Raw genomic sequence first — 26208 nt, forward strand, 5'->3', positions numbered from 1 at the left:
TTTTGTGGATTTGTGAGAAAAACGAATGGCACATATTGCATGGCTTAATTGGATTACTTTGATTGAAATATTCGTAGGCAATAGCTATATTACACTTTTCAATGTAATTAGTTGCAACCTTGCCTGTATCATTGGAAACATGCATACCTTCACTGAAATGAAACAGACAATTGATCAATGAAAGTCCAGCAAATATTAAAATACCACACTTTAATAGTTTCATACGATTTTACAATTATTAATTGAACAGTACAAAAATCTGGGGTGACGCAAATGCATTTGTTGCGAGATTATCATGTTTTAAATTTAAGTTAAAGTTGATTTTTAGAAATCTTATAATGAAAAGCAAAAAATAAATGCCCTAAAAATCTTTGATTAATGAATTAATAACATATAATTATACAACTTATAAAACTTTTTTCACGTCGAAATAGAATATGTTACGTTCATGTGCGATAATGCAATCTGCCATTTTTTAATAAACCGTTCAATTTTAAATAAGTCCTTTCTCAAGGATTCCGAAAGGAATCATTTTCTTTGTTGATCTCGTTCAAACTTCGGCAAGCTTACCAGACAATTCCAGTGATGCAGTCCACTTCAACCATAAGCAGGACTACACTAGCAGTCGTGATCGCTATGCGGAACCCAAATAAATTAGTTATGGACAAATAGGTAAAGAATTACGTTAAAATAATTGCAGATGCGGGGAAATAAGGACGGAAATTCTCTGAGAATGTCAACCAAGGAGGAAGGGTACGACAAAGGTCACACGCGATGGAGGCAGGGAGACGTCGTGAGCTATTTCGAGCTTTCCCATATTTCACAGTGCCCTCGCATCAAGTGCAGCTCGGCGGATGGCCATGATGAACAGAAGGAGAATCCCGCACACAGCAAGCAAATGAGTAAAAAACACTCCCTCGTTCATGCCTCTGGAAAATATCGAGGGAGCCACGAGGTGACAAAACGTGTACTTACTTTTCTACACCCGTGCAATTCTGGCTGCCCACTTCCTTCTTTCGTGAGAACGTGAAATGCTGAAAATATTCTCAACTCACCTTAGTTTTCATAATTATAGGCATCTGCTCACTTGCGTAAAGGTATGATTTTGTTGAATTTGAAAAATAAGAAAGTGATTTTGCGGAAAAAGGACATGAGCATATTTTAACGAAGGCATTGAAAGAACAGCATTTCACCGAGGAAAAATGAGGTCAGCAAGAGCAAACATGAGGGTCTCCTTGGCGTATAAAAGGAAGTGAAGTCGGTGCGTGGTGTCAAATAGTGTGTCTACGCACCCACTGCCCTCGCTTGGCCTCAATGGAACTCAATTAAGACATTCTTCAAATTGAATGCCTTGTGCTTGGGCCTAGTCATACATACTGTTGATCGAACTGGCAAATCGAGAATTCAAGCCTTCCTATCTCGTTTAATTTAAAGGACAACTTTCAAATATGTGTCGAACAGGTCAACCTGAATCTTAGAAGTAAGACCTGAAAAGAAATTAACAAATTCAGTGGAATAATTAGCCCTTCCGTCCTAAAGCGAAAAAATACCCAAGCAGGAATCTTCCATCAAAGAATTATGCGAGCGTAAATCATTATATTTTGTACATTTAAGCTTAGCAGACACTGATGCTTCATATTCAAAAGATTACCAACTTGGTGTGACACATATCGAGCAAAAATATAGAAGTGTACGAAATAAATGTTCCATATTCGTAAAAATTCGTTATTACTCAAGAAAATTTGTCAATAAACAAATATTTGCAAACCAAAATGACAAAAACACGGATGAGATTGTGATGAAAACGCCAGTGGACAGAGACGGGAAGCAACTTTTGTGCAACATTTAGTTCAAGGATTTAAATGTTGAAGTAATACTGCTAGCCCAGAATTAGAGTGGTTTATGCCGTTACGGAAATTGATCCGAGCGGTAAGTACTTCCTAAATATGGAAACGAATCGTTCGCGCCACGAGAACGAGAAATAAATTATACCATCTACACAAAGCAATTAATTGGAATACATGCACGAACAGTGTGAATGAACACACAATATTTTCCCAATGGATTTTAATAGTTTTCCAATTGAAATATCTAAGCAGGACATTGTTCTGTTTATCCCCAAACAAATAATGAGGACATGTCACAGGGAATACTTCAGTTCCAAGACGCCATCCGCTAACACACGAGTTCGCAGCCATCCCTCGTAAGACTTCCCCTTTGCAGCAGCCCTTGCTCCGGAAACAAAAGGGTTTAATCACTAGCGCGACCCTCTCCACACTCCCCACATGCCCGTTGCACCACACGCGAATCACACTCCCATCACTTTTTTATATCACGGATATTAATGGTAATTATAATTACAATTATTGATTCATTGAAGACAATTTTTCCTCGTGGCGTCCCTCAACAGTGTTCCCACTTTCGGTCCGAGTGCTCGCCACGATATCCAAAGGGGACCGCCCCCCCCCGGGGTCCAGAAGGTGCGTAGGCGTGTGCGAGGGTTCCTCCACAGCGCCGACCGATCCTCAGGCGGCAAGGCCGCCGTTACGCCGCCCGGAGCAGCCTCTGTCTCCGCTGTCGGGCGTCGCCCGCCCTCACCTTCCTGCGCCCGGGGCGGGGCTGGGGCTGCCCCCGTGTGGGGCGGGAGGGCGAGAGGGACGCCAGCAGGCAGGCGGCCAGGAGCCAAGCGGAGGGGCTGCGGAGCCAGGCGAGGCCTCGGCCCCCATGCTGCATCGCCGCAGGGTTCTCCCCTGCTACGGAAAGGAAAATAGTGTGAGAGTCACGCCATCCCGTCCACCTCCGCTTCCGCTGGCGGTCTGCTGTGCTCAGCTGGAAGTTATATGAAACCGTAACCAAGAACTCGCATTGTGCTGCTCACTTATTTGTCTACCGTAATATACAACGCGCATGTTAACGCCTGGGCGCCATCTTCGGGCATTGAAGTGCGCGTGATACATTGTAACATTTAATTCAATGAACAGTACGTGGGCCTGTCGGTGCTTAATTATGAAACCGTACAGGTCACTTAATCATAACATACACGCACTTATCCACCTCGTCACATCAAACATGGCTGGCTCAATTGTTATACTTTCATGTTGTACAGCATACATTTGAATTGTCGAGTTTATTGACTCAACTGCTAACAATCTAGTTTTCAACAACCCTATGGCCAACAGCGGAGTTATTCGGATGTTTTTGGCATACAATATCACGTGATCCAGACTCCGAGAGCCGATCGCACCATCTGGGTATCGTATCTCACAACTACAATTCAATTTACAGGTACTCTGAATAGACATAAATGTAATATAAATACTCTCATATTTGCATACTATGCCATACAGGCAAGTAATAAAGGTTGCGCCAATTACTACTATCAGCAGACTATGCATATGAAAATATAAGTAAATTTGAGACAGGAGCCCCAAATGGAAATCATATCGCGCGATCATCGCTGCGACTGTCTGAACAGTTCGTGGGCCGGCGATCCGGAGAGAAGTGATTGATTCTAACCGATTCTGCACATAGATTACCGCATCGTAATGATTCCCTTTGGAGGAATTTGCAAAACGGATTTTTTGTTAGCTGTCGGGAAACGCAACGCTAATGAGCACAGCGATTGCACCAGTCACCTTGGACCTCGATCGCGCAGTCTCATGTAGGCGCTGCCCATCGCTATTCGAGTGTCATGGCGCCTCCCCGCACTGTCAAAGCTTGAATTGATGCGAATGGAATGTTGGGCTAACTTGCGGCTTCGGGAGCGGGGGGTGTCGAGATCCGAGTGGAAGGAATATGGCTTTCGCGGCTGCGACCTGTGGTCAAATACCCTGCGGCGGGAGACGCACTGCGTGCGGCGAGCCGGCCTGGGGATTCTCATGGGCTCTCTAGTGCACGTTTTGAAGCTTCTGAAGCAGAAATGTATTCCGGTAATATATTCTTTCATTAAAAAATAGCAAATACGTATTGAACTAGTTTAAAATGCTTTGACTCTGCTCATGAATCATCATTCTACAGTCTTTCGGCAGATTATTAATGAATTAAAAAGTCGCAGTATAGTCACATTTTTGGGCATATTAATTTTGTTGATTTAATTAAGATTATATGTTGCTGGCAATACTTATTTGCATCAAGGCATCTATAGCATGATTTTCATTCCACACAAGCACCTTTTATATATTCAAATACTAAATTTTCTTGAAATATTTACATCTAATTTAAATCCATTCTGTATCTATATAGCTCTCATCCTGCCATGGACTCATCCCTTGCCATGGACTAAAACCTTCATGTGGTTGAGGGTTTACAATGACCTCTAGAGCTGTGCTGGCAGAAGCAGTGATAGCTACTCCTGGGAGGGTCACCCAGTCCATCCATGAAGTACAGGGTGTAGAAGCCAGATAGTGCATGCTAACAAGATACCTAAAGGGACTAATAAGCATGAAAAAATTATGAGAAAGTTCTCAGCAGGATGGTACCAAAAAGATTTTTTATTCTTAGGGTCAATAAAGGAATTATTAAGGAAATAGTTCCCCAGGAATTGCATTTCAGTCAACCAGGGGTCTGCCATTGGGTGAGAAAAACATACCTATGTATATTGTAATGAAATTAAATATGCTGATACCAAGCAGTGATAGCTAAGACTGAGGATGAACTAAACAGTGATGATGTAAAGTGTTGCATCATCAAGACATTTGAGTTGATTTTGGATTGAAAATAAATGTTGATAACGATCAAAAGCTGAAGTAATTTGCACCATTAGGGATAGACAGGAAACGGAGGAGATAGATAATAAAGGATGGAGAGAAACCTGGCATTAGCATAAGACTACTCTTAACAAAAGGCACCAAGAGGTCCACAGTTTAATGTACCATCTGATGGATGGATCAGTATACATATACAGTTAACTTACTGGTGTAAATCAACTGTGTATGTAAGTGTTTGCTACTACCACCAAGATCTGCACCGATGGTGTCTCCAGGCAGGCTTAAGCCTAAACCCTTCTGCATATGCTGCCGTGACCCTCCCACTCATTCCTGCGTCAAGCCACCCTCAGCTATAGCCGAGTCCACCTTGCAGCAATGGCTGGGTATAGGCATGACACTTCAGTGCCAGTATCAGGACAAAGTCACATAAAGGATTGGGACAAGTACTGGATAGGTATTGTAGCTGTACACTGTGTATATAAAATAAACTTAACTTCCAAAATTTGGGTGATGATTATTAATTTAAGACAAAATTAAATTAATATTTGAGACATTAGGGAGTTTAATAATCAATGCAGGGTACTTTAAACAAATATTTAATGAGAACTAAAAATCAGAATGTTGAAATAATATAATTAAACTGACAGAATTGTATGCACTGAATGAAATTCATTTTGCATACTCCATATTTTATTAGTAATATTTTTGAATGATCAACGTATGAGGCCCCAAAATACTTCTTGAATGACTCATAGTGAACCAAAATCCTTCCATTGATACTTAATATGTATTTATTACTCAACTGTTTCCACCAAACATGCATTAATATTATCATTTTCATTCTAAGCTAAGTGACCGCATGTTGCAAGAGAAATTCTATATTTACGAAAGGAGATAATTGAAGGCCAGCTGTTTTTCTAGTAATTAGTTGACAGGAAATGATTATTGATCCCGCTTTGATGCTTTCAAACATGCCAGTGACTTGATAAATTACCTAAAATATTGGAAAAACATCTGGTGATAATTTGCCCACACAGAGTGTGGATATTTAGCATATTCTATGACAAAAAATTGCCATGGTGCCTTTTATGTTTGCTGCTAAGGAGCATGGTGATGCTATGCTTAAGTTTTTCTTTCGGGGCTATGCCTGTGAGGAAGTTGCCAAAGGACAGTGAAGAGAGTTATGATGATAGTAAGGATGTGATCTATACCATACTGCAGGAGATGCTGCACCAAATATCTTTTAATGGAGTCATCCTCTAGTGCACATTACAATGCAAAAATCATTTACCTAGACTGATATTTGAACCCAGATCCCTTGATTTGCAACTGAGTGCTCCAGCTCGTTAATTAAGTCAAAATTTGGCAGTGTAAGAGGACACCTTGGTAGGTAGCATAAATGGTGAAAGCACTTGGCCTGATTCAGCTGGATTTAATTAAAAATTACTATCACAGCATCTCCCGTAGTTTCTTTGAATTTATCAAAGGCAAACACCCTTTTATTTAAACTTTGCTTTAACCTTGTGGAGTGTGGTGCAATGCGCTCCACTGGAAATACCTTTGGCATTGTATACATGGTTTTCGTCATAACATCTTGTATCTTTAGAGTCCCCCTAAATTTTGGAGTGTTAGAGGATGCCTCCGTAGTTTAACTGGTTAAAGCATTCGGCCAAGATGGAATCAAATTGCTTATTACATGCCAACTTGGAATAAACATTCAGGGACATAATAAAATACCTTATTTGATGCTAATTTATAAAATAACATTTGGAGTTTAGTCAATGCTCTTATTCAATGCATATTATTTTAATAGATGATTAAGCATGATTAAACTGATTCTCTGAAAGAAAACCACAGCAATCTGAAGTTTGGTTTGATAGATGAAGTTAGAGCTTACATAGTGCTAATCCCAATGGTGTGTGAAACTCACACATAAATGTGGTAGGGAGGCCATTTTCTTTCCCTGTGCCACCTATGGCTTCCCAGGAAGATCTCACCCAAAAGAGCACGCAGGTCTGATGAAGTTGAGGGTTCCCAGAGGTGTGCCCAGAAATTGAACCTAGGCCCTCCAGTCAATAGCCCAATGCTCTATGCACTCTATGCACTATGTGGGTCCCACCAGAAGTAAAATGTCCACATTAATTCCAATCTTGTGAAAGTTATCCCTAGTATTTCACATGGAAGAGCAGTCAATAATTTTTCTCATTCATTATAAAGTATACAATGCTGGTGTGACACTTGACAATAAGAATTAAACTTAAAGAAGTGCATAAGGATGAATTTTTGGAAAGAGAGCAATTCCCTCCCAAATGCCTCCTGCATTGGGAACACCAAAATGGTACGTGTCGACTCCATTACCTGGGCGTTACCCTCACTCATGACCTCTCCTGGGTGAATCATATAAAGGGAATATTGGGACAAGCTAAAAGAAAATTAGGATTTATTAGAAGAAGAGTATTGGTTAAATGTAATCAAAAGGTCAAAGAGAAATGTTATCTTTAGCTTGTTAAGCCTCATTTAGAATATGCTGCAAGTATCTGGGACACTCATGAAATTGGATTAATTGGTGCATTGGATCATGTGCAGCGTAGATGAGCTAGATTTGTAAAATGTTGTTATTATAAACTTCGTAGTGTATCCAAAATATTTGAGTGTCTAGGCTGGGAATCACTCACGGAACAAAGGTTACAGTACAGATTAAATATTTTGCATTAAGTGGAAGGATGTCTCTTTACCAGTGATGTTGAAAATGTTTTATTACCCTCATTGTACTATGGTAGGTGAGATCATGTCAATAAAATTAGAGAGATCAAGTGTAGAACAGATAGATTTAAGATGTTTTTTCCATGAACGATAAGGGATTACATTGCCCAACTGCAGTAGGGGTCAAAATATTTTGGTCAAAATTAGACTCGAGTGTATTCACCCTCTCTTAAACACCTTAGCAGTGGCTTGAAGGGTACATAAATATCGAAGCAAAATAATTAGAGCTTTCCCAGCACTAAGCTCAACTGCATGTACAATTAACACATCATGGTATGGAGGGCAGTTCCCTTCCCTTAGCTACCTATAGTTTCCTGTATTACTTATAGGAAGTGTCATACTGTACTATAATGAAAATATATGGTGTGATAGGTAAGATCAAGATATCCAGATTAAATTCTTTTACTCCTCCTCTATTAGTTAAACTATGAGGAGATGGTAAAGTTTTTAAATGTTCGGTTGCTCTATTATTTTTTTCCCCAAGTAAAACAACGCCATACTGGTTCAGTAAATAGGCTAAATTTTTTTAATAATCAACATCAACTCATTACACATGTATTCTCAGAGGTAGTGGCTGATTGAATCGATATATTTATGACTTTATTACAGTGCATCTTGTCTACAGCAGAACCTATTGTAGTGAAACCTATCATATTCAAGAAAAATTTTCAGTCTCGATAGGTGTTATTTGATTTCTATATACTCTGACTCAATGTTAAATGGGCATTGCCTATTAGAGAAACAGAATGGGCTTCTTCATAAAAAAACTGGAGAACAATAGGATTTTAAGACAAAGCAGTTCATCTGCTTCAGAAAATTGGCCAAGGCCATGAGCCTTTGCACACTTATCCCATCTCATAGTTTACAATCGAGAGTATTAGCTAATAATATTTTTACCTATTTACTAAAAATGTCTCATACTGAATAACATCTTAATGCTGAAATTAATCTGAAGCATACTGTTTGAACATGTGAAACTGTAGGTGAAACAGACACTGAAAGGTATGAGGCAAGATGCATATGTACAAAGGAATTAATGCGATAAAGTCAAGAATAATGGGAAAAATTAGTGATTTATAAAACATTATGCAGTTAAGTTTAGATGAGTAACTAGAAGAAAAAGTTATGTTAAATGCAAATTTCTTTCTTGCATGTGAGTTTTTGACTTTACATGTTCTTTGTCTGACCCTATTCATGTCACTTTATTGAATGCTTGGACAATAAATTGTATGATTAACAAGAAAGAATGAGGAAAAAACAAGAATTATTGTTCATTTAAGTAAAAGGGTTTAGTCGAAAAATTCTCAAATTAGTTTAGGTTTATGTTTGAACTATGCAAAAATGTTTTAGTCACAAACAATTCTTTTAGTTAAATAAAATAGCCTTTAACACTATAGGCACTGTAGTACTTATTTTCACTGTTTTTGAAATTCTAATCATATTTTCACCCATACTCAATCCTTGATATTTCATGACCTTTGATGGAGTTTGGTCTTACATCTAGCTTTTAAGCTGTCTTTCTCAGGCTATTAACTAATGAAATATTTGCTTGAATAACTAAAGGTGCCATGAGCTGTCATTTGACCATTGTCATAAAAACCCAATAAATCAATCTTTATATGCATTCTGTATTTTTTGAAACTCTTTGTTTCCAATATATTTTGTTGTTTTAGTTAGTACCATTCTGAATGGACAGAATTAACCTCTATTAACACTTGTTTATGAAAAGGATAAATTGAGCAACTTGCAATCTTTTCTAAGGCTCACTATATTAAATAATATTGCCTTAAGTCATAAAGGGTTAAATCCTAGTTATTTACTTAAAGTTTTTTGCTTTTTTACAGAAAGATATTCCAAGTTTAATGTTTCTGATTTCTGAGACATTTCAATAAGCATAATTAACTGCAAATAACAAAGTTTTGTCATTATATTGAAAGATTCTTTCATAATTGAGCAAAAAATTAAATATTTCAAAAATTATAGCTTAAATAAAAAAAAAATAAGGCAGGGGCGGCGAGTTAGAAAATGGAATGTAGAAGCATTAAATGGGTTGAAAAGAAAGGAATACAAACAGGCGGTAGAGAAAATCATGGAGGACGGTAAAGAGCTAAGTACTATTGAAGAAAAATGGGAATGTATCAAAAAAGGGTTGTCTAAAGCGGCAAAAGACACTATTGGAACCGTTAACGCTAAAAGGACTCGTAAACCATGGATCACGGATGAGATGATTACAAAAATGGATGAGCGGCGAAAATGGAAGAATATAAATACAGAATTAGGCAAAATGAAGTACAAAGAATTGAACAATAAATTGAGGCGGGCAACAAATAAAGCAAAGGAAGCATGGTGGAAGACGCAGTGCGAGAATATGGAAAGTCTGCTGAGGAAGGGGGAAATCGGTGCGCTTTACAGCATAGTTAAATCTTTATCGGGAAGTAAGAAAGGGAGATCAACGATAGCAGTTAGAGATAAGGCCGGTAAGGTAATAGTTGACGCAGGAAAGATCCAAGAGAGATGGAAGGAATATGTAGAAGACCTGTATAGTAAAGAGCTTAGACCAACAAAGTTAGACATTGAAAAGGAACATGACGTAGAGGAAGATAGCTTAGGTCCAGGCATACTAGACAATGAGATAGAAAGGGCATTAAGGGAGATGAAACTAAATAAGGCCGTGGGGGTAGATAACATTCCCGTGGAACTTTTGAAATGCTTGGGAAAATGTGGGAGGAAGAGGCTATATGGGCTGATCCGTAGTATTTATGAGGAGGGAATCTGGCCGGAAGACTTTGTGAGATCAGTTTTAGTTCCTATTCCGAAAAAGGTAAAGGCCACGTCATGTGAGGACTATAGGACAATTAGTTTGATATCCCACGCAGCTAAGGTTGTTCTCAGGATCATAAACAAAAGGATAGAGAGTAGGGCAAATGATTACTTAGGGGATGATCAGTTTGGGTTTAGGAAGGGGAGAGGTACGCGTGATGCCATTGCAGTAATGAGATTATTAATCGAGAGGAATATAGAACACAACCAGGAGGTATTTGCCTGTTTCGTAGATTTCGAAAAAGCGTTTGATAGAGTAAATTGGGAAAAACTAATGAGTATATTGCAGAAAATAGGAATAGATTGGAGGGAAAGGAGGCTAATCCGCAATCTGTACATGTCTCAGACTGCCCAGGTGAGGGTGGGAAACGGGGAGTCAGGATGGGCAGTGTTAGGAAGGGGTGTAAGGCAGGGTTGCCCATTATCACCGTTGCTGTTCAACCTGTACGCAGAAGAAATGATCAAAGAGGCATGGGAAGAACTCGAGGTAGGAATGAAAGTGGGCGGGGAAGTCGTAAAATCAGTTAGGTTTGCTGATGACCAAGCTTTAGTTTGTCAGTCAGCCAAGGGGCTGCAAGCATTGCTTAGTGAATTGGAAATTCAGTGCGACAGGTATGGGATGAGAATCAATATTAATAAAACAAAGGTTATGCGATTTTCTAGAAAGAAAAAGGCCAAGCTTAACATTAAAATAGGAGGGCAAAAGCTAGAGCAGGTAGAACAGTTTACGTATCTCGGTAGTGTTTTGGACCAACACGGTCAAAGTAGTAGGGACGTAAGGAGAAGAATTGCGCTAGGCAAAGAGGCTTTCACAAGGAGGAGGGAGTTGATGACAGGGACTTTGAGTAAGGATGTTAAGAAAAGACTCGTAAAAACTTTGATATGGAGCGTAGCTATGTACGGAGCGGAAACGTGGTCATTGAAGCAGGAGGATAGACGTAGATTGGAGGCTTTTGAAATGTGGGTGTGGAGAAGAATGGAGAAGGTGAAATGGACAGAGAAGAAAACAAATGAGGAAGTACTTGGTATGGTGGGCGAAGAGAGGGGTTTGTTGGGAGCAATCCTATGGAGGCAGGAAAAGTGGATGAAGGGGGTGTTGACCGGCAGTGGGATGTTGAAGACTGTGATAGAGGGTAGAATGTTGGGCAAAAGAGGAAAGGGAAGGAACAGGATAGGGTTGTTGGACGGGATGAAGGGAGGAAGGAAGTACTCAGAGATGAAGAGGGACCTGATATAGAGTAGGATGATTGATTTTGTGTTTTGTTAGGAGTAATAAAATATTTGTTTGGTAGTTGTGTCAGTCCAAAAACCTACCTTAACCGGTAGATTACTTAAAAAAAAAAAAAAAAAAAATAAAATAAAAAAAGCTGCATTCAAAGAACTATGCATTTATTCAAAAGTGTTTTGATGAAATGCATACGAGATGGTGCATGAAGAGAGGTGAGATGGTGAGTCTTGTGGAATGTGTGATGGAAACAACAAATCCTCTTTGATTTTGATCCTTTTGCTCTAAAGTTGAAGACTAATCCCATTTACCTTGAAAATGATACCTTATATTGACACTTAGACTGGTCAATAAAAATTTCCCATAGTTTTCCGTGTTTATTTTTTAATTCAAATATCATAATGTCTCTATAAATATGCATGTCATATGGGTGCTATTTTATGTCAAGAGATGACAGGCATCCTGTTTTTTTTGCCATGCTCATCTTCTTTTGCTTATTCCTGCTCAATTAACTGTCAACTATAATTTCATAAATTCTTCCCACCACCTCACATAAGCTCCCTTGCTCAGAAAGGCCATGCCATTAGTTAAGAATGTGACCACAGTGGAACTTTTTCAAGAGGATAATCTAAAGGGTAAGGGTTTCTTCGAGAGGGAAAAGCAATGTGATATATAAAACGTATTTCCCTGAACTCCACCCTAATTGCACCCAATCCCGATAAGCCACCTTCCCCCATGACCAATATGAATATGTATGAAGGAAAATTGGAAATGCCTAGAATCTATACCACATGAATACTGACACCCAGGTAAGAGTAAAGAATTGAGTGGAATTGACAGAGTTCCATTTTTATTTCCACATATACATTTCATTACTGATGAGAATTAAGAAATTGCATTTAGCAACAATAAGAAAATATTTCAAAACCATTTGAAATGTAAGGAGAAATGGGCTTGGAAGATAATGTTTTGAATCTGGCATAGGACATCTTTCATGAATATGTTTGACATCAGCCAATTTTGGATAGGAGTGGAAATATCCATTTTAAAATGGATGCATACATTTTAATGAGACATAATAAATAAAATCCCTTTCATAAATGTTGGCTCTGAGCCATTGGTACAGCTCCTTCAGACTATTCACATATTTAATTTCAAATACGACTATATCGTTCTAGCTGCAGACTTGCAGGCACTGCCAATTGCTTCACCATCACTTATGAGTCATTCAACACCGGAATAATTTCCGTTGAAAGTGATGGAATGTGGATATAGAAATGGAATACCCAAATCTTTTTCAAAGTACATTAAATTTTTTAATTGCTATGAATTACTGTATTGGGCAAATGGTCAAGTATACGATTTTCTTGACATACAGTCTTTGCATCCACTTCCACATCACAGACATAATATCTATGATGTGGAAAAGATAATCTGAAATTACCACAAACTTTAAAGGTTTGAGGAGGATACTCCCTGTCATGCAAATGGTAATAGCAGGTGAAGGGATGGTATGTAGCCAGATTATTAATCAAATGTATTCCTTCAGCACCAACCTGCAGCAAAAAAGTGCAATTATCAGAGAAATGAGGAATCACAATGATTCATGCTTGTTCCACTTGTCATCTTGAATGCTGAAGGAATCTCAAAAAATCATTCGCTGGAAAGTTGGGATTCTTTTTGATGAAGGTGTTAATAAAATCTTCTGATGATTTTAATTATGCCCAAGCACCTATTATTCTGAATTTACTCTCTGTACTCAACAGTTTCAATGAAATAATCTTGAAAATAATTTTCATATAAAATTTGTAAATATTTTATGATGAAAAAGAAGTGGCTGCTGGAAAGCCAAAGATTTTGAATGCTGAGTTGCACTGCATAAGAGACAAATGATCCCTCTGTGAGGCAAACCTGAGTGGCATTTTTCATCTTACTCCAGCAAACATCAATTTCCTGTTTCAATGTGATGCTCTCGATTTCCCAGTGAGTAAACAATATTTTTGCCTGAATTTGACAAACTATGAAAATGAACATTTCCTTTCACATGGTGTGTTCCCCTCTCTAAGATGATGAGCATTTCCCTTCTTTCTTAACTCTTCTCACTTTCTAAACAAGAGTTTCCTTCTTTTGCACTCAAATGTTTTTAAAGCCAGCCATTTACTGCATGCACCCAGCTATGAATAAAATGATATTACTTTGCCAACCAATTTTTGAGGTGGGTGTTTTTCCACAGCTTACAATGGATGTAATGCTGGATTCCTTACTCAAAATTGAGGTATCTCTTTTTACACACCCATATTGAGTGGCAATCAAATAAGATGAAACTTTTCTTTTAATTGTAGAATATTTACTTTTCTAGAGCAATTTCTTCATTTTTTTACCTGGGTTGTTTTCTATGAATCAGATGAACAATGAATGATTCTCAGATTTTTAAGCAGATTACAAATTATACTTTCTGCATTTTCCAATTTTTCCATTAAATCTTTTAATTTTTCTTATATCCTATATTGTGATACTATTATTTTGCTATACATTCTTGTAGATTATCCTTTGGTTCTTGACTTTTTGAGTAATACTGGTTATTACCCAAGGGTATAAAACTTGTATTTTGGGCTTCTAATACTTCTAAGCGAGTATTTATTATTGGTGGAGGTGACTGACAGATGAGATCATTAACACTGTTGAAGTGGATGGGTAAGTTGGAAGATGTAGGCCATTTGGGGAGTGGGGAAGGGTAGAGAGAAACCTGATGGAAGCATTAGCCTGCTCTTAATGATGGGTGCCAAGGGGTCCACAATTTAACATTCCATCCAGTGGATGGCATGCACACTCCACAATGCACCCCAACACATAGGGATAGTGGTACCACTCTAAGAAACCTTCCACCTCTGGGATTTGAACCCAGGCATTTTAGGTTAGAAGCCAATGTTTTAGCCACTGCACCATCATGGTTCTCCAAATACTCCTTCCCTTGGGAAGAAAGTTTTGCTGTTATAAACTGTGTGTGTTGCTATCGCTGGAGTTCAGAGGTGCATTTGTTTGTGAAGATATTCTCTCCAATATTCAGGATGCAAGGTTAGAAAGACCAGTTTCATTGCTTACATGCCAGAGGAACAATCAATGATTTCATGGGAGGGAGATCAAGGGCTTGAGCCACAATCAGAGTTAGTTTAGTTAGATCATCAACAAATGTTTCAGGAAACATTCTACTTTTTGAGCACCTTTTTATGATTCTTGATTCTTTCATTTTAATCTGAATTTTTTTAATTTTGCAGGAAAGACTCAACTTTTTCCTGCAGTGATGGTTGGGAACAATTCCATGCATTAATCCTCCATTTCTTGCTTAACCATTTACAAACTACATTTGGGTTTTTCAGCATCAACTTTCAAAGGGTTTGAGCACCTATCTCCCTTATGATGTAGAATGAAAGAGAGACATTCTGATGGGTAGCAAAAAGAAATTTCACCTGATAACACACTCTTCTGGATTCAATTAGCTGCGGTTCTTTTTCAAAATATTCACACCATTTTTTATGTATGACACTTTCATTTAATTTAGAATTCAGTTGAGCATTCCAGTTTTAACATTGCGTTGTTAAACCAAGGCCAACAAAAGATAATTCCAAATAACAAAATGAAACATGATTACACTCTCTATATCACAATCAAAACACACGCATGGATTATTTGCAGTCTACTAAACACTTCCTTCTCACTAAATACTAACCACCATTAGTGGCAAGGGATCACCTATTGAAAAAGAACACTAGGCATTTCTCGATGGATATTATATTGTCCTAGGCCCACATAACTGAGAACCTCTGAAAAGGAAATGTGCCAAATAGTTGAGGACAGTGATAGTCTTTTTAAAAGGAATTTCAATTATAAGGTAGGATGTAAATGTCTCAGCTATACTGCAATGAAATATTCGGCTATCTCAATGATGAAAATAGTGAGAGGTACTGTATATCTCTCAGGTATAAATATTTTATTTATATCATTAAAGAGAACACACAGTAGCACAAAAAGCAATAGTATAAAAAATAATCATATTTTAATAGTTCTATGGCCAAAATAGGTAAACTCAGTTAATCTACCTAAAGTAGGTATTTTTATTGTCAAACCCTTATAATGCAAGTGGCCTAATCCTTGTTAGTCCATGGACAAACAATTTTGCATAACCAAACTCATATTCATCCTTTGGGTGCCCTCTGAATCTTTCCATTTGTAGCCATTAAAATCTACATGCATGATGACCATTGAGTGCATTTTCAGATATGCATGCATTTATTCTTTTTGGAATTTCCTGACTTCATATACTCTAGGTACCTCATTTTAATCACTACCTCTCTGCATTCCCCAATATTCCTTTCCCCTCATGTTCATCCTTTCTGCTAGTTGGTAGGCATAAGGTGCCGGCCCCGGTGGCGGTGGGGTAACGTCCTCGTCTGCCAACCCAAAGGTCATGGGTTCAATTCCCACCTAGGTGTTTTTTCCTCCACCTAGGGCTTGGGTTTATGTAATTCTCAAATGGTTATATCAATGTTCTGAAGTCTGATGTAAAGGTAAAATTGCTATTTTTGGACTAATAAAAAATAAATAAAATACCTAAATGTTGACTTTGATTGAAAAAATTGGGTTCCGAAAGCTCCCAGAGTCCCTTATTGATCATGCCACTGAGATAGTGGTAGTAAGTAGAATAGATTCCACACACATACTTTTGCAGACAGTTGTCCATTACCCAAAATTCATTTTAACATAGGGAAATAGGATTGCTAATTATTAATTATTCCCAGTTTTTTTGCCATTATTAAATATATACAGCACCTGGATGATAAAACTCTGATGCTGTTGTGCTCAAAGTTAGACAAAATATTTTTCAACCCTTAAGACACAGGAACATAATTGCATGAAGGAATGGGGAGCTGCAGGAGATATGTTCTTGTAAGTTTGGCAATTTCTGACACCAATGGCCCTGAACTCCCCTTTTTATCTTCGTGGCCCAAACTCTTTCTTTACACCAAGAGAGAGGGTCAACTCCCTCCTGCCCCAAACTGGTTCCTCCCATGGTCATCGACTCGCATTCCCCCATCATGAGGCATGACCACTCTTTCCAGCTGTCCTCTTTCACAAACAGTAAAAATATGCATAAGCATTAAATGGATTAAGCTGCAATTTGGTGCCAAATTGATCTTATTATCAGAAGAAAATTATATATGAATAGCATTTTATGCAAATTTTAAAAACTAATAATCTCGAGCAGTGAGTCATTGAAGTGTTCTCTGTGGTGGCCACTCCTTGGGTTGTGATAAATGGAAAGTTACCCCGTGGCATTAAAGGGTTCTCCTGTTCCTTCCAAAAGGCAAGGAGAGGAGAATGCTTTAATGGCCTTTTTTCACTTATAAATCAGCATCCAAATTGTTCTTAATGAAAGTATCAATTATTGGCATTAATGAATACATTTACCCTGTGCAACAAATTCCTCTAATCCGATTCAAGTTAGGAAACTACCATACAGGAACATACCATACCTGTATTCTTATGTCAGCTGAGACTAACATAAGAATCTTGATATAAAATTAGGCATTCATATGCATCTCCAACAAAAAGTGGCAGTTGAGAGCACCAATTTACTAAAAGTACAAAATACTTCCCCTGTTAAGGTTTACGCATTCCAAGAATATCATAAATTCCTCTGTTTTCATGAGAACTCTCCAGTTACTTATCATAGGGTGTATTCATTATAGGATATTACAATAACTTGTTCCACTAGAGTGAAAAACATACTTTCAGTAAGGCATGCAAAAATAAATTTCCTTACAAGGTTAAGACTTGACTAATACCTGTAAATTTTAAAATGTATTTTCTTTACTAAATACTTTGTGTTATAGAGACATAGTAGTCTAGTGGGTGGCGAGTTGTAGTATTGACCATAGGGGCCTGGGTTCAATTCCCAGGCATACCTTTAGCTCTACTCTAACTGTATGATTATTCAGGTACCAGATTTTTCTGGGAAACCATAGGTGGTACAGAGAAAGGAACTGGCCCCCTAGCCTGATGTGTGAATTTCACCAGCCATTGCGCTTAGCCATATATTGGGCATAGCCATATCTATCAAACAACATTCGGGTTGATTACTGTTGATTAGTGGTTTTTGTGCAATACAGGGTCTGTCCCAAATGCAAGTAAAATGATTTTTTTGCCACCAATTGTTATATGGCTGGAGTGAGGTGATTTGTGGTGGGAAAGGTGATGGGAGATCTTAGAAAAGCAATGTGACCCATGTCAGTTAACTGCGGGAGGTTACAGTGTATGGGCTGTTGCTAGCCCGGACACCTGCTCAATCTTTACTTCACAAATTCACGATGCCACTCTCCATGGAGCACTGATATGCAATAAAATTTTACATAATGCTTGGAAAATTGGTTTTGGAGACCATGCCCATGATACTAATGGAGATGGAGAAGTGCCCTAAGTGATGGTATTCTATTGCACAGGATGTTCTGGGAGGGTAATGAGTAGGTTGAAAATGAGGAATGCCCTGGATATCCATCAACAACAAAGTGTGATGAAAATGCACAAAAAGTGAGATATACTCAATTCTGATTAACCCCCCAAGTGTCAGGATGTTAGCAGAAGGGTGAAATATTCAGAAAACCAGAGTGTATTGCAATCTCACAGAAGGTTTAGCCATGAGAAAGGCGAGCCAAGATGGTCCCCAAGGTGCAGTCAGTAGACTGCTTGTGTGACAATCTTGCCTTGAACCTCTTGGATTACTCTGAAAGTGACCTGAATGTTTTAGAATAGCTGATTACAGGTGACCATACCTTGATCTTTGAGTACGATCCAAGTAAAATGCCATTGAGTCCCATTTTGGACCACTAGATTATGCCAAAGAGGCCATGACAAGGACCTACTGATGCTTTGCATGAAGCATACCACAACTAGCAGAGACAATCATATTCATGTACTGATACAGAAATAAATCTCTTATGAAGAATTTTAGCAATTCATGCTTCGATCTGCAATGCATTGTTTCCCCATATTTATTCCACTTATTTTTTGGACAGTTGTTGTATGATAGAGGAATAATGGATTCATTCACAAGCCAAATATTACATAAATAATCCCTTTTCTGGGGGTTGCTTTGTTCCATAAATTCAAGATATTCATAATTTTCTGTTGTATTATTCTCTGGTATATTTTCAAAAGGCCAATATTATCCAGGTTTTCATCATAAGTGTTGAAAGAATAGTCAGTTTGTAACTGTTGGCTAAAAACCTATTTCAAATCAGTCACTAAGCTTTAATTTATAGTAACTAAAATGTGTTTAAAAGTACCTTTATCCAGTAAAGATATTGAGTACATATGACTTTAATTACAAAGGACGAGCTGTTTGATGATTGATGCTTTTCTTTTTTTTTGAGAACTCAGCTAGTTATACCTAAAAATATTATGCTCTAAATGATATTACAATAGGAGTATGGGACTACATTTTACTGGTATTTTGATTTTTATATTGCAGTGAATATAGATTTAAAAAATAGGTGGCTAAGATCATATAATTGTTGTAACCAATAAAAGTGTACTTTGTATCTAAGTTGTTGTATTCAAAACACTTAGATTTTGATTGGTGCATGATTGAGTATTTTGGATTTATAAAACGATTTTGCATGTTTGATTTGTCTTATACTGCTATTACAAATTGCAGTGCCTGGGTATTTAACAGCAGTTTTGATATATAAAAGTAGAACCCCTACTTTAAATACAAAATACAAAGAAATGATAGGGAAATGTGTGACTCCTCTTCTGTAAATGCTGGATCAAATTCTAATGAGAAAAATGTTATCATACAAAATATATTTTGACAACCTTTGCCAAGTTTTCACATCTCAAAAGATGAGTGTATCATAAGTGGATTACAGAGCAACCAGTACAATATGGGACAACATCATTTTACTAGACTTTCACCATTAAGCTATCTAATGAAAGGAAACTGTTGTCATATGGTTCTGCCAACAAAGTTGTGCCAAATGTCAAAATGCAATAATATAAAATTCAAAAATTGACAGAAATATTCCACTGTGCCAGTGATTGAAAAATATGTGAAATACAAAAAGAACTATGAGTCTAATGTTTAGTAAATTCTTACTCACACCTTGTTATCATAAGGCAGAATTCCTAATCATGTATTCATATAATATCAGTGAAAACTTGAGAAACACACAGAGCTCATTTTCCACCCTGTGAAAACCTCCAATCAAACAAAGTATAACCATTAAGTGTAAACCACTAAAGTGTTTAGTACAGTTTAGGATAAATTCATATAATGACTGGCTTTGAAAAAAAATATATGCATTGGTCTGGCGAGGCAAAAGAGCTGTGGTTCTTTTCCCAGGCAAGGAAACCTTTTTGCATGCATGGATCTGATTTACCTTCCCCCCTATGCCTCCATTTGTCCTTTATCTGCGTTTCTATCCCTTTTCCTTATATTGACATCCCTGTGAATGGATGTGTACATACATATATAAACCATAAATGCAATAATCAACACTAAGGTCGATTTGGTGGGTGATGGTACAGTTCACCCAGTACTAAGCCTGACGGCATGTAAATTCACACATCAGGGTAGGGCGGTCAGTTCCTTTCCCTGTGCCGGTTATGGTTTCCCAGGAAGATCTGGTACCTGAAAAATCACATAGCTTGGGTGGAGCTGCAGGTGCCCAGAGTGCCTTACCCCAGGAATCGAACCCGGGCCCTCCGGTCAGTAGTCAAACATTCTACCCACTGGACTACCATAACCCATGCCACCTATATGTATATGTATAATAGAGAATATGTACATTTGTATACATTTATTTATTTATTTATAGCTGTAGTTTTAGGGGAGGCAACCGACAGCTAAGGTCATTTGCGCCATTAGGAATGGGTGGGAAAGGAGGGGTGGAGAGAAACCTAGCGTTGGCATTAGCCAAGGGGTCCGGAGTTTAACGTCTCATTCGACGGATGTTGTACTCATCACTCAAAGTGCTCTCCACAAAGCACCTCAAGTAGGGATTAGGATACTAATGAAATAATCTGCAGCCTCTGGGATTCGAACCCAGGCCCTCATGGTGGGAAGCCCTTATGTAATGCACCACAATAACCCGATCCTCTTTATATATATACTATATATATATATATATATATATATATATATATATATATATATATATATATATATATATATATATATATATATATATATATCATACATACATGCATGTGTGTGTGTATAATGAGAACAGAATTTATTTGACATGAAATTACAGGTGTGAGCAAAGAGGCATTACTCCTATGAGAACCACCAAGCATCACAAAATGGATGCTGACTTTTCTACAAATCTGATGCACCAATTTAAATGCAATAATAACTAAAACGTTAGATATGTTTGAGACCCATTCCAAACAGGAGAAATAAACCTTAGGCATTGAGGAGTAACAGAGGATCTGGATGGCAAGAGTTTTGAAGAAAGCCATTATTAGAATTTACATAAAATCCCCACAAGGGGGACATTTGTATCACCCCCCCTTCCATATTTCGTTAACTACAGTTCACTGAAGAGGTTTCCAATGCAGGCAAGACACCCTGTTAGCTTTGAGTTGTGTGTGCATAAGTTTCTTTCATGCTAATTAGCAATGAATAGGATTTTAATGCTCATTATATTATGCAGTGACTGACTGAGTGCTGGCTCTGTGGGGGAGCCTTCTTAGTGTATGGATAGAAGAATGGTGCCCATAGTGGGGAGGGCACAGGGTGTATTCACTGCTGCTGAAGACACACCCTAAGAGAAAGAGATAGGGGCGGGTTTCCCGCTCCTCATCCGGTCGGCCGCACTCACCGTTGAGGATGTGGACGTAGGTGGAGGCCGGCTGGGCGTTGTTGGGCACGCACGAGTAGTTGCCCGAGTGCACCTTCTGTGCCGAGGCGATCACCAAGGTGCTGGCGTGCTCCTCCTCGGGGCCCAGCGCCACGCCCTCGCCCCCCTCCGCCGCATCGCCTCCCTCCGCCGCCTCGCCACCCTCAGCCGCCAGGGGCGACGTCACGTTCACGCCCCTGTCCCGGTCGTAGTTGATCATGCGGTTGTTGTGGTACCAGAACACGAACACCGGGGGCTCGGTGCTCTGGCGCAGCACACAGGAGAGGCGCAGGGTGCTGCCGCTCTTGAGATATTTCTCGGACGGCCCCAGGATGTCCGCTCTCGCCTCTGAGGGAGGTAAACAATTGGGTGCGCATGAGAACCCCTGGGGTGGGTGGAAGGGACTCGGGGGATGATGCGGAGGTGGGCTGTGCCTCGGAGGCTGGAGTATTAGGGGGGGAGGGGGTGGAATGAGGGCTTCGGGACACGGCAAGGAGACTGCGCTCTGAGCGGAGAGGACGACAAACGGAGGACCATTGGGCACAGCGGGGGGAGGGCAGAGAAGCCTTGGGACTTTGGACGCTCTTTGCGGTAAAACGAGGAAAGGGAGATTGAGAAGAAATTGATGGCTTATGGTGTGACAGAGTTACGCTGCAAAAGAGAAGAGGCGGGAAGAAACATAAAGTGGGGGAGGATTTAAAAAAACTTGAACTGAAAAATAATGTTTTGCAAAGGTGTTTGCCGTATCAATATAATGTATTTGTACTTTACCCTAGATGTGGCTAATACCATGAATAAATTGAATGCTGTCAAAATCAATGACGAAATATTACATTTTTCATGGATTACCAAACACCAACCTCTATCATAAAACTGTGCATATGGGAAGGTTTGCAATCGTGATGACACGGAAAGCATTGATCTCTTTGATATTCAACAATAATTAGGAACTTTATTTGCAAGGGCGCGTTAAAGGGAGCTGTAAAATATTTAATTAAAATCTATTATTTACATACAGGTATATGACTTAGGATTCACTCGAAATACTTTTCCTGAATACTTTCCAATAATTTTCATGAATATTCTTGGCAGTCTAGAATCAGGCCCTATAGGTCATCGCAGGCCTAATAATGGAAGTGTGAATGACAAAGGGTCAACCGGCCCGCAATTCATTTGTCAGATCCGTGGCGCTGCATGGTGTCGAATGTCGAGCTGCTAAAAATGAGAACAGAAAGTAGACATTCGAATGAAATGTGCCTGCCGGGATGGATAAGAGTAATGAATGATCAGAGTGGACAGAATTTGTGGGGACCTCAGAAGCACTCCACGAGCAACAGAAGAGATGAAAGAGCTCAGGTTGAAGTGGTACGGTCATGCTTTCCGACGGGTCTTAAAATATGCTGGGAATAAGGTACACGTTTAATCTGCAACCTCTGAATTTGAAGGGAATCCAGAGCAGAGGAAGGCTTAGGTTGTGGTGAGTGTGCGTAGGATGCGTCGAATTGCAGTGTCGGTGAACGGGCACGAGGGTGGACAGATCCAGTGGGAGGGCTGACCAATCGGAAAGCTGGACCCAAGTGGGTAGTTGCGGATAAAGCTGGGAGGAAGAGTTAACAGATGTGACTCGAAGTGTCGCCAAAATGCCAGATTAAAGCAGGAAGGGAGACGTAATTTTTAACATATAGTTGGTAATAAATTTCATTGAGTTGATCTCAGATCGATATTTTCAGCACGCCATAAAAATGAAGCAAGAAGTTGAGCTCACCGACGACCCTGAGGTCAATGAAGATGGACGTTGGGGGATGCGAGGACACCTGGCACTCGTAGAGGCCGGCGTCCCTCTCCTGCACGTACTTGATTTGCAGCGTCCAGTCCTGCAATGAGGAGCAACGGTAACCATTGGAGCGGGGTTATCTGCTGACATTGCGCCGAGGGAAGTGCATGCACAACTTAAGGACACGTCGCACTATATATAAGAGTTAGATTGCACATTGAGACATTGCACGCAATGATCTTCATACAGTCAACTGCTCAAAATAATTTCAAGCTGTAGGTAGATGAAACATCTAAGCAGGTGCATTTCACATATGTAACAAATGCATTAAGCATGTAACAAAGCATTTAAACAAAATACATTAAGTATGAACGATAAAAAATTAAGAAACCGAAACACGAAAAAAAAGTTTTTAAAAGTTTTAGCCTTTTCAAATGCGCTAAAACTCAACTTCGTTCGCGTCACATGTTACATTTAAATCTCATTGAGCTAACTCATAGCAACTTACCCGCCGCCTCTTTGGTAAACTGGTTGAAAATATCAAATTTATTATTTCTACATCTACATCATTACCCTGCGAGCCACCAAAAAGGTGTGTGGCAAGGGGGTGCAGCACCAGGAGGAAAGGGTAAGGGATTAGAGGGTTAGGGTTTTTCAAATGGATGGGGAAAGGTGGGGGGAACCTGCAAAAAAAATATAAATATACTAGTATAACCATGTGCAGTCCCTACCTTGTAGGTTAATACTATTTCGTCGAACTGACTCTTGGGGGATTTCGGCTACGAACATTCTGGTCTCTTATTGCTCTTGGAATAAATTACGTTTTAAACCTGTCAGTCTCCAGTCTATCTCATTAATCTTATATTCGTGATCCCTCCGCCCGTAATACGTTGGGGTTTATATTATGTTCTTTATGTCATCGGAAAAGGACCCATCTTTAAATATTTTTAATAAGTTTAATCTATATTGTAAACGCCGCTGTGAAAGGGAATCCCAGCCTAAATTTTCTAGCAAAGTAGTTACGCTACTGCGTTGGTCATAGCAATTTTTGACAAATCTAGCCCCCCTCCGTTGAACTCGATCCAAATCCGAAATAAAATTTATCTCTTTAGGATCCCATATACTGGCAGCATACTCTAGGTGGGGCCTGACAAGGGCAAGAAAGCATCGCTCCTTCACTTTTTCGTCACATTTACCCAGCACTCTTTTTACAAATCCCAATTTTTTATTAGCACGGCCGCATATTTCTCGTATTTGCTTTCTCCAGGACAGATCGTGAGTAATTGTTACACCCAAGTATTTAAAGGAATCTACCCTCGCGATTTCTGTTTGCTTCACTTTGTAACTAAATGGGGGGGTGTTACTCCTTTCCCAAAAATGTCCCCATAAATCACCGCATAGTCAGTAAAAAGACGAAGCCTGCTATTAACCACGGTACTGAGGTCATTTATGTAAATAAAAAACAAGAAGGGGCCTATGACAATTCCCTGTAGTACACCCGATATGATATTGACAGTATCGGATGATACAGCGTCCAGGACGGCTGTTTGAACGCGATTTTTTTTTTAAATTGTCTAATCCAGCATATAATACTCCCGTGTATTCTATAAGTTTCAAACTTCGCTAGTAACTTGCAATGAGGGACTTTATCAAAAGCTTTTTTAAAATCTAGGAATATCGCATTTGATATGGACCATAAAATAATGAATATATGGAACTGAACTTCGACCGTATGATTGCAAGTTACCGTGGCAAAGTGTAACAGCCAAATAATAAAGAGGTAATCAAAAGTTTCCTTTACCATAAATATAACTATGATCACAGTTAATCAGTGATTGAGTAGTATAAATTACTAAATAAAAGATCAATTTTAAAATAAATTGCTGGAAGTGGCCAGGTAATATTCCATTTATAAATATAAATATTACTTAAAATGGGTTTATTTATTTTCTGGGCCAGGATGATATCTGCATACGTTTTATTTAGGAATGGATTGGATCTATAATTACCCCCAGGTTAAAGTTGTTTGGACAGAAATCATGTGTCGTTTCAAAGTGCCTCCTAGGTCAGACAAAGCCGGGGTAAATTCCGTATTACACGAAACAGCTAATGGCCATTAATTACATTATGCGTCGATCAATCGCGGATGAACTTAATGCCACCGAAGGTTTCGGATGGTGGGACTCCCTCGAGGTTTAGCTTTTAGCTGCGAAATACTGAGCTAGTGTGTCCTTCACGAATACGACACGCAAGCAATCGAGGACAAAAAATTGCCGTTTTCGCAGGACGCAACTAGAGAGCTATCCTTGGGTAAGACGGCCTATAATTCTACAAAAGTTTACGAAGGGGTATCAAGTTTCACAAATGGCCGCAACCTCACTATCGGAAACCAAATACTTGGCCGGAAGAGGGGACTGCTGCCCTCCTTCGTACTACTAGTGGTCGGAGCTGCAACAATCGCCTCTTACTGCAGGCGTGGTAAAAAATTGTAATAACGGCTGCGGTACAGCTATGTGTTCCGGGGAAGAGCAGTCAACTAATTGTATCGATTCCTCTATTGATTTTAGTGAAAATATATAATGGAACCCACTTAAATAAAATATGCCGGAAGTAAACTGGTCCGCCATGCGAATCTCCGGGTGGCGAGGAGGTGAGTATCTGCGAGGCATATTCGAAGAATGAGAACCGTATGGTCATAAAAAATTATATTTGTCATTAAATTTTTTTATTGACGATTTTAGTTTCCTAAAAATCTTCACTTTTCTACAAAATCGCCGTTCACTCCTAAGCACTTTTCGTAACGCTGCACCAGCGATTTTTATCCCGGAAATAGTCGCCACGTTCGAAGTCGGGACGGTCGATAGTGGTCGAAAAACGCGAGTTCACTCAACATTCTTTGTTTGCTCTTTTTGCAGGTCGGTACGCATTTTCGCCACTCACCTGGCACACAATTTGTGACATCCGAGCTCTTCCCTAACAATCTACTGTGTCAATAGTTGTACGTCCAACAAGATGAAGTCT

General features: G+C 39.1%; 1 protein-coding gene across 2 annotated transcripts in view; it reads right to left on the minus strand.

Annotated features, from left to right (window-relative positions):
* Positions 1–222: 222 nt before the first annotated feature.
* The window catches only part of LOC139695846 (limbic system-associated membrane protein-like), a 211629-nt gene continuing 185643 nt past the window's right edge, over positions 223–26208 (minus strand). The window contains exons 4-6 of one of the 2 annotated variants that reach the window (XM_071594593.1): positions 23179–23287; positions 21396–21761; positions 223–2750 (exon numbers count right to left, since the gene is read on the minus strand). In XM_071594593.1, the coding sequence (XP_071450694.1) occupies positions 2545–2750; positions 21396–21761; positions 23179–23287 (681 nt within the window). In that variant the 3' untranslated portion in view covers positions 223–2544. Of the gene's footprint in view, positions 2754–21395; positions 21762–23178; positions 23288–26208 lie in introns of both variants that reach the window. The other variant, XM_071594592.1, reaches the window with a different exon arrangement.

This window comes from Hetaerina americana, unplaced genomic scaffold (assembly GCF_022747635.1).
Source record: "Hetaerina americana unplaced genomic scaffold, ioHetAmer1.1.p SCAF_1, whole genome shotgun sequence".
NCBI classification, from domain to species: domain Eukaryota; kingdom Metazoa; phylum Arthropoda; class Insecta; order Odonata; family Calopterygidae; genus Hetaerina; species Hetaerina americana.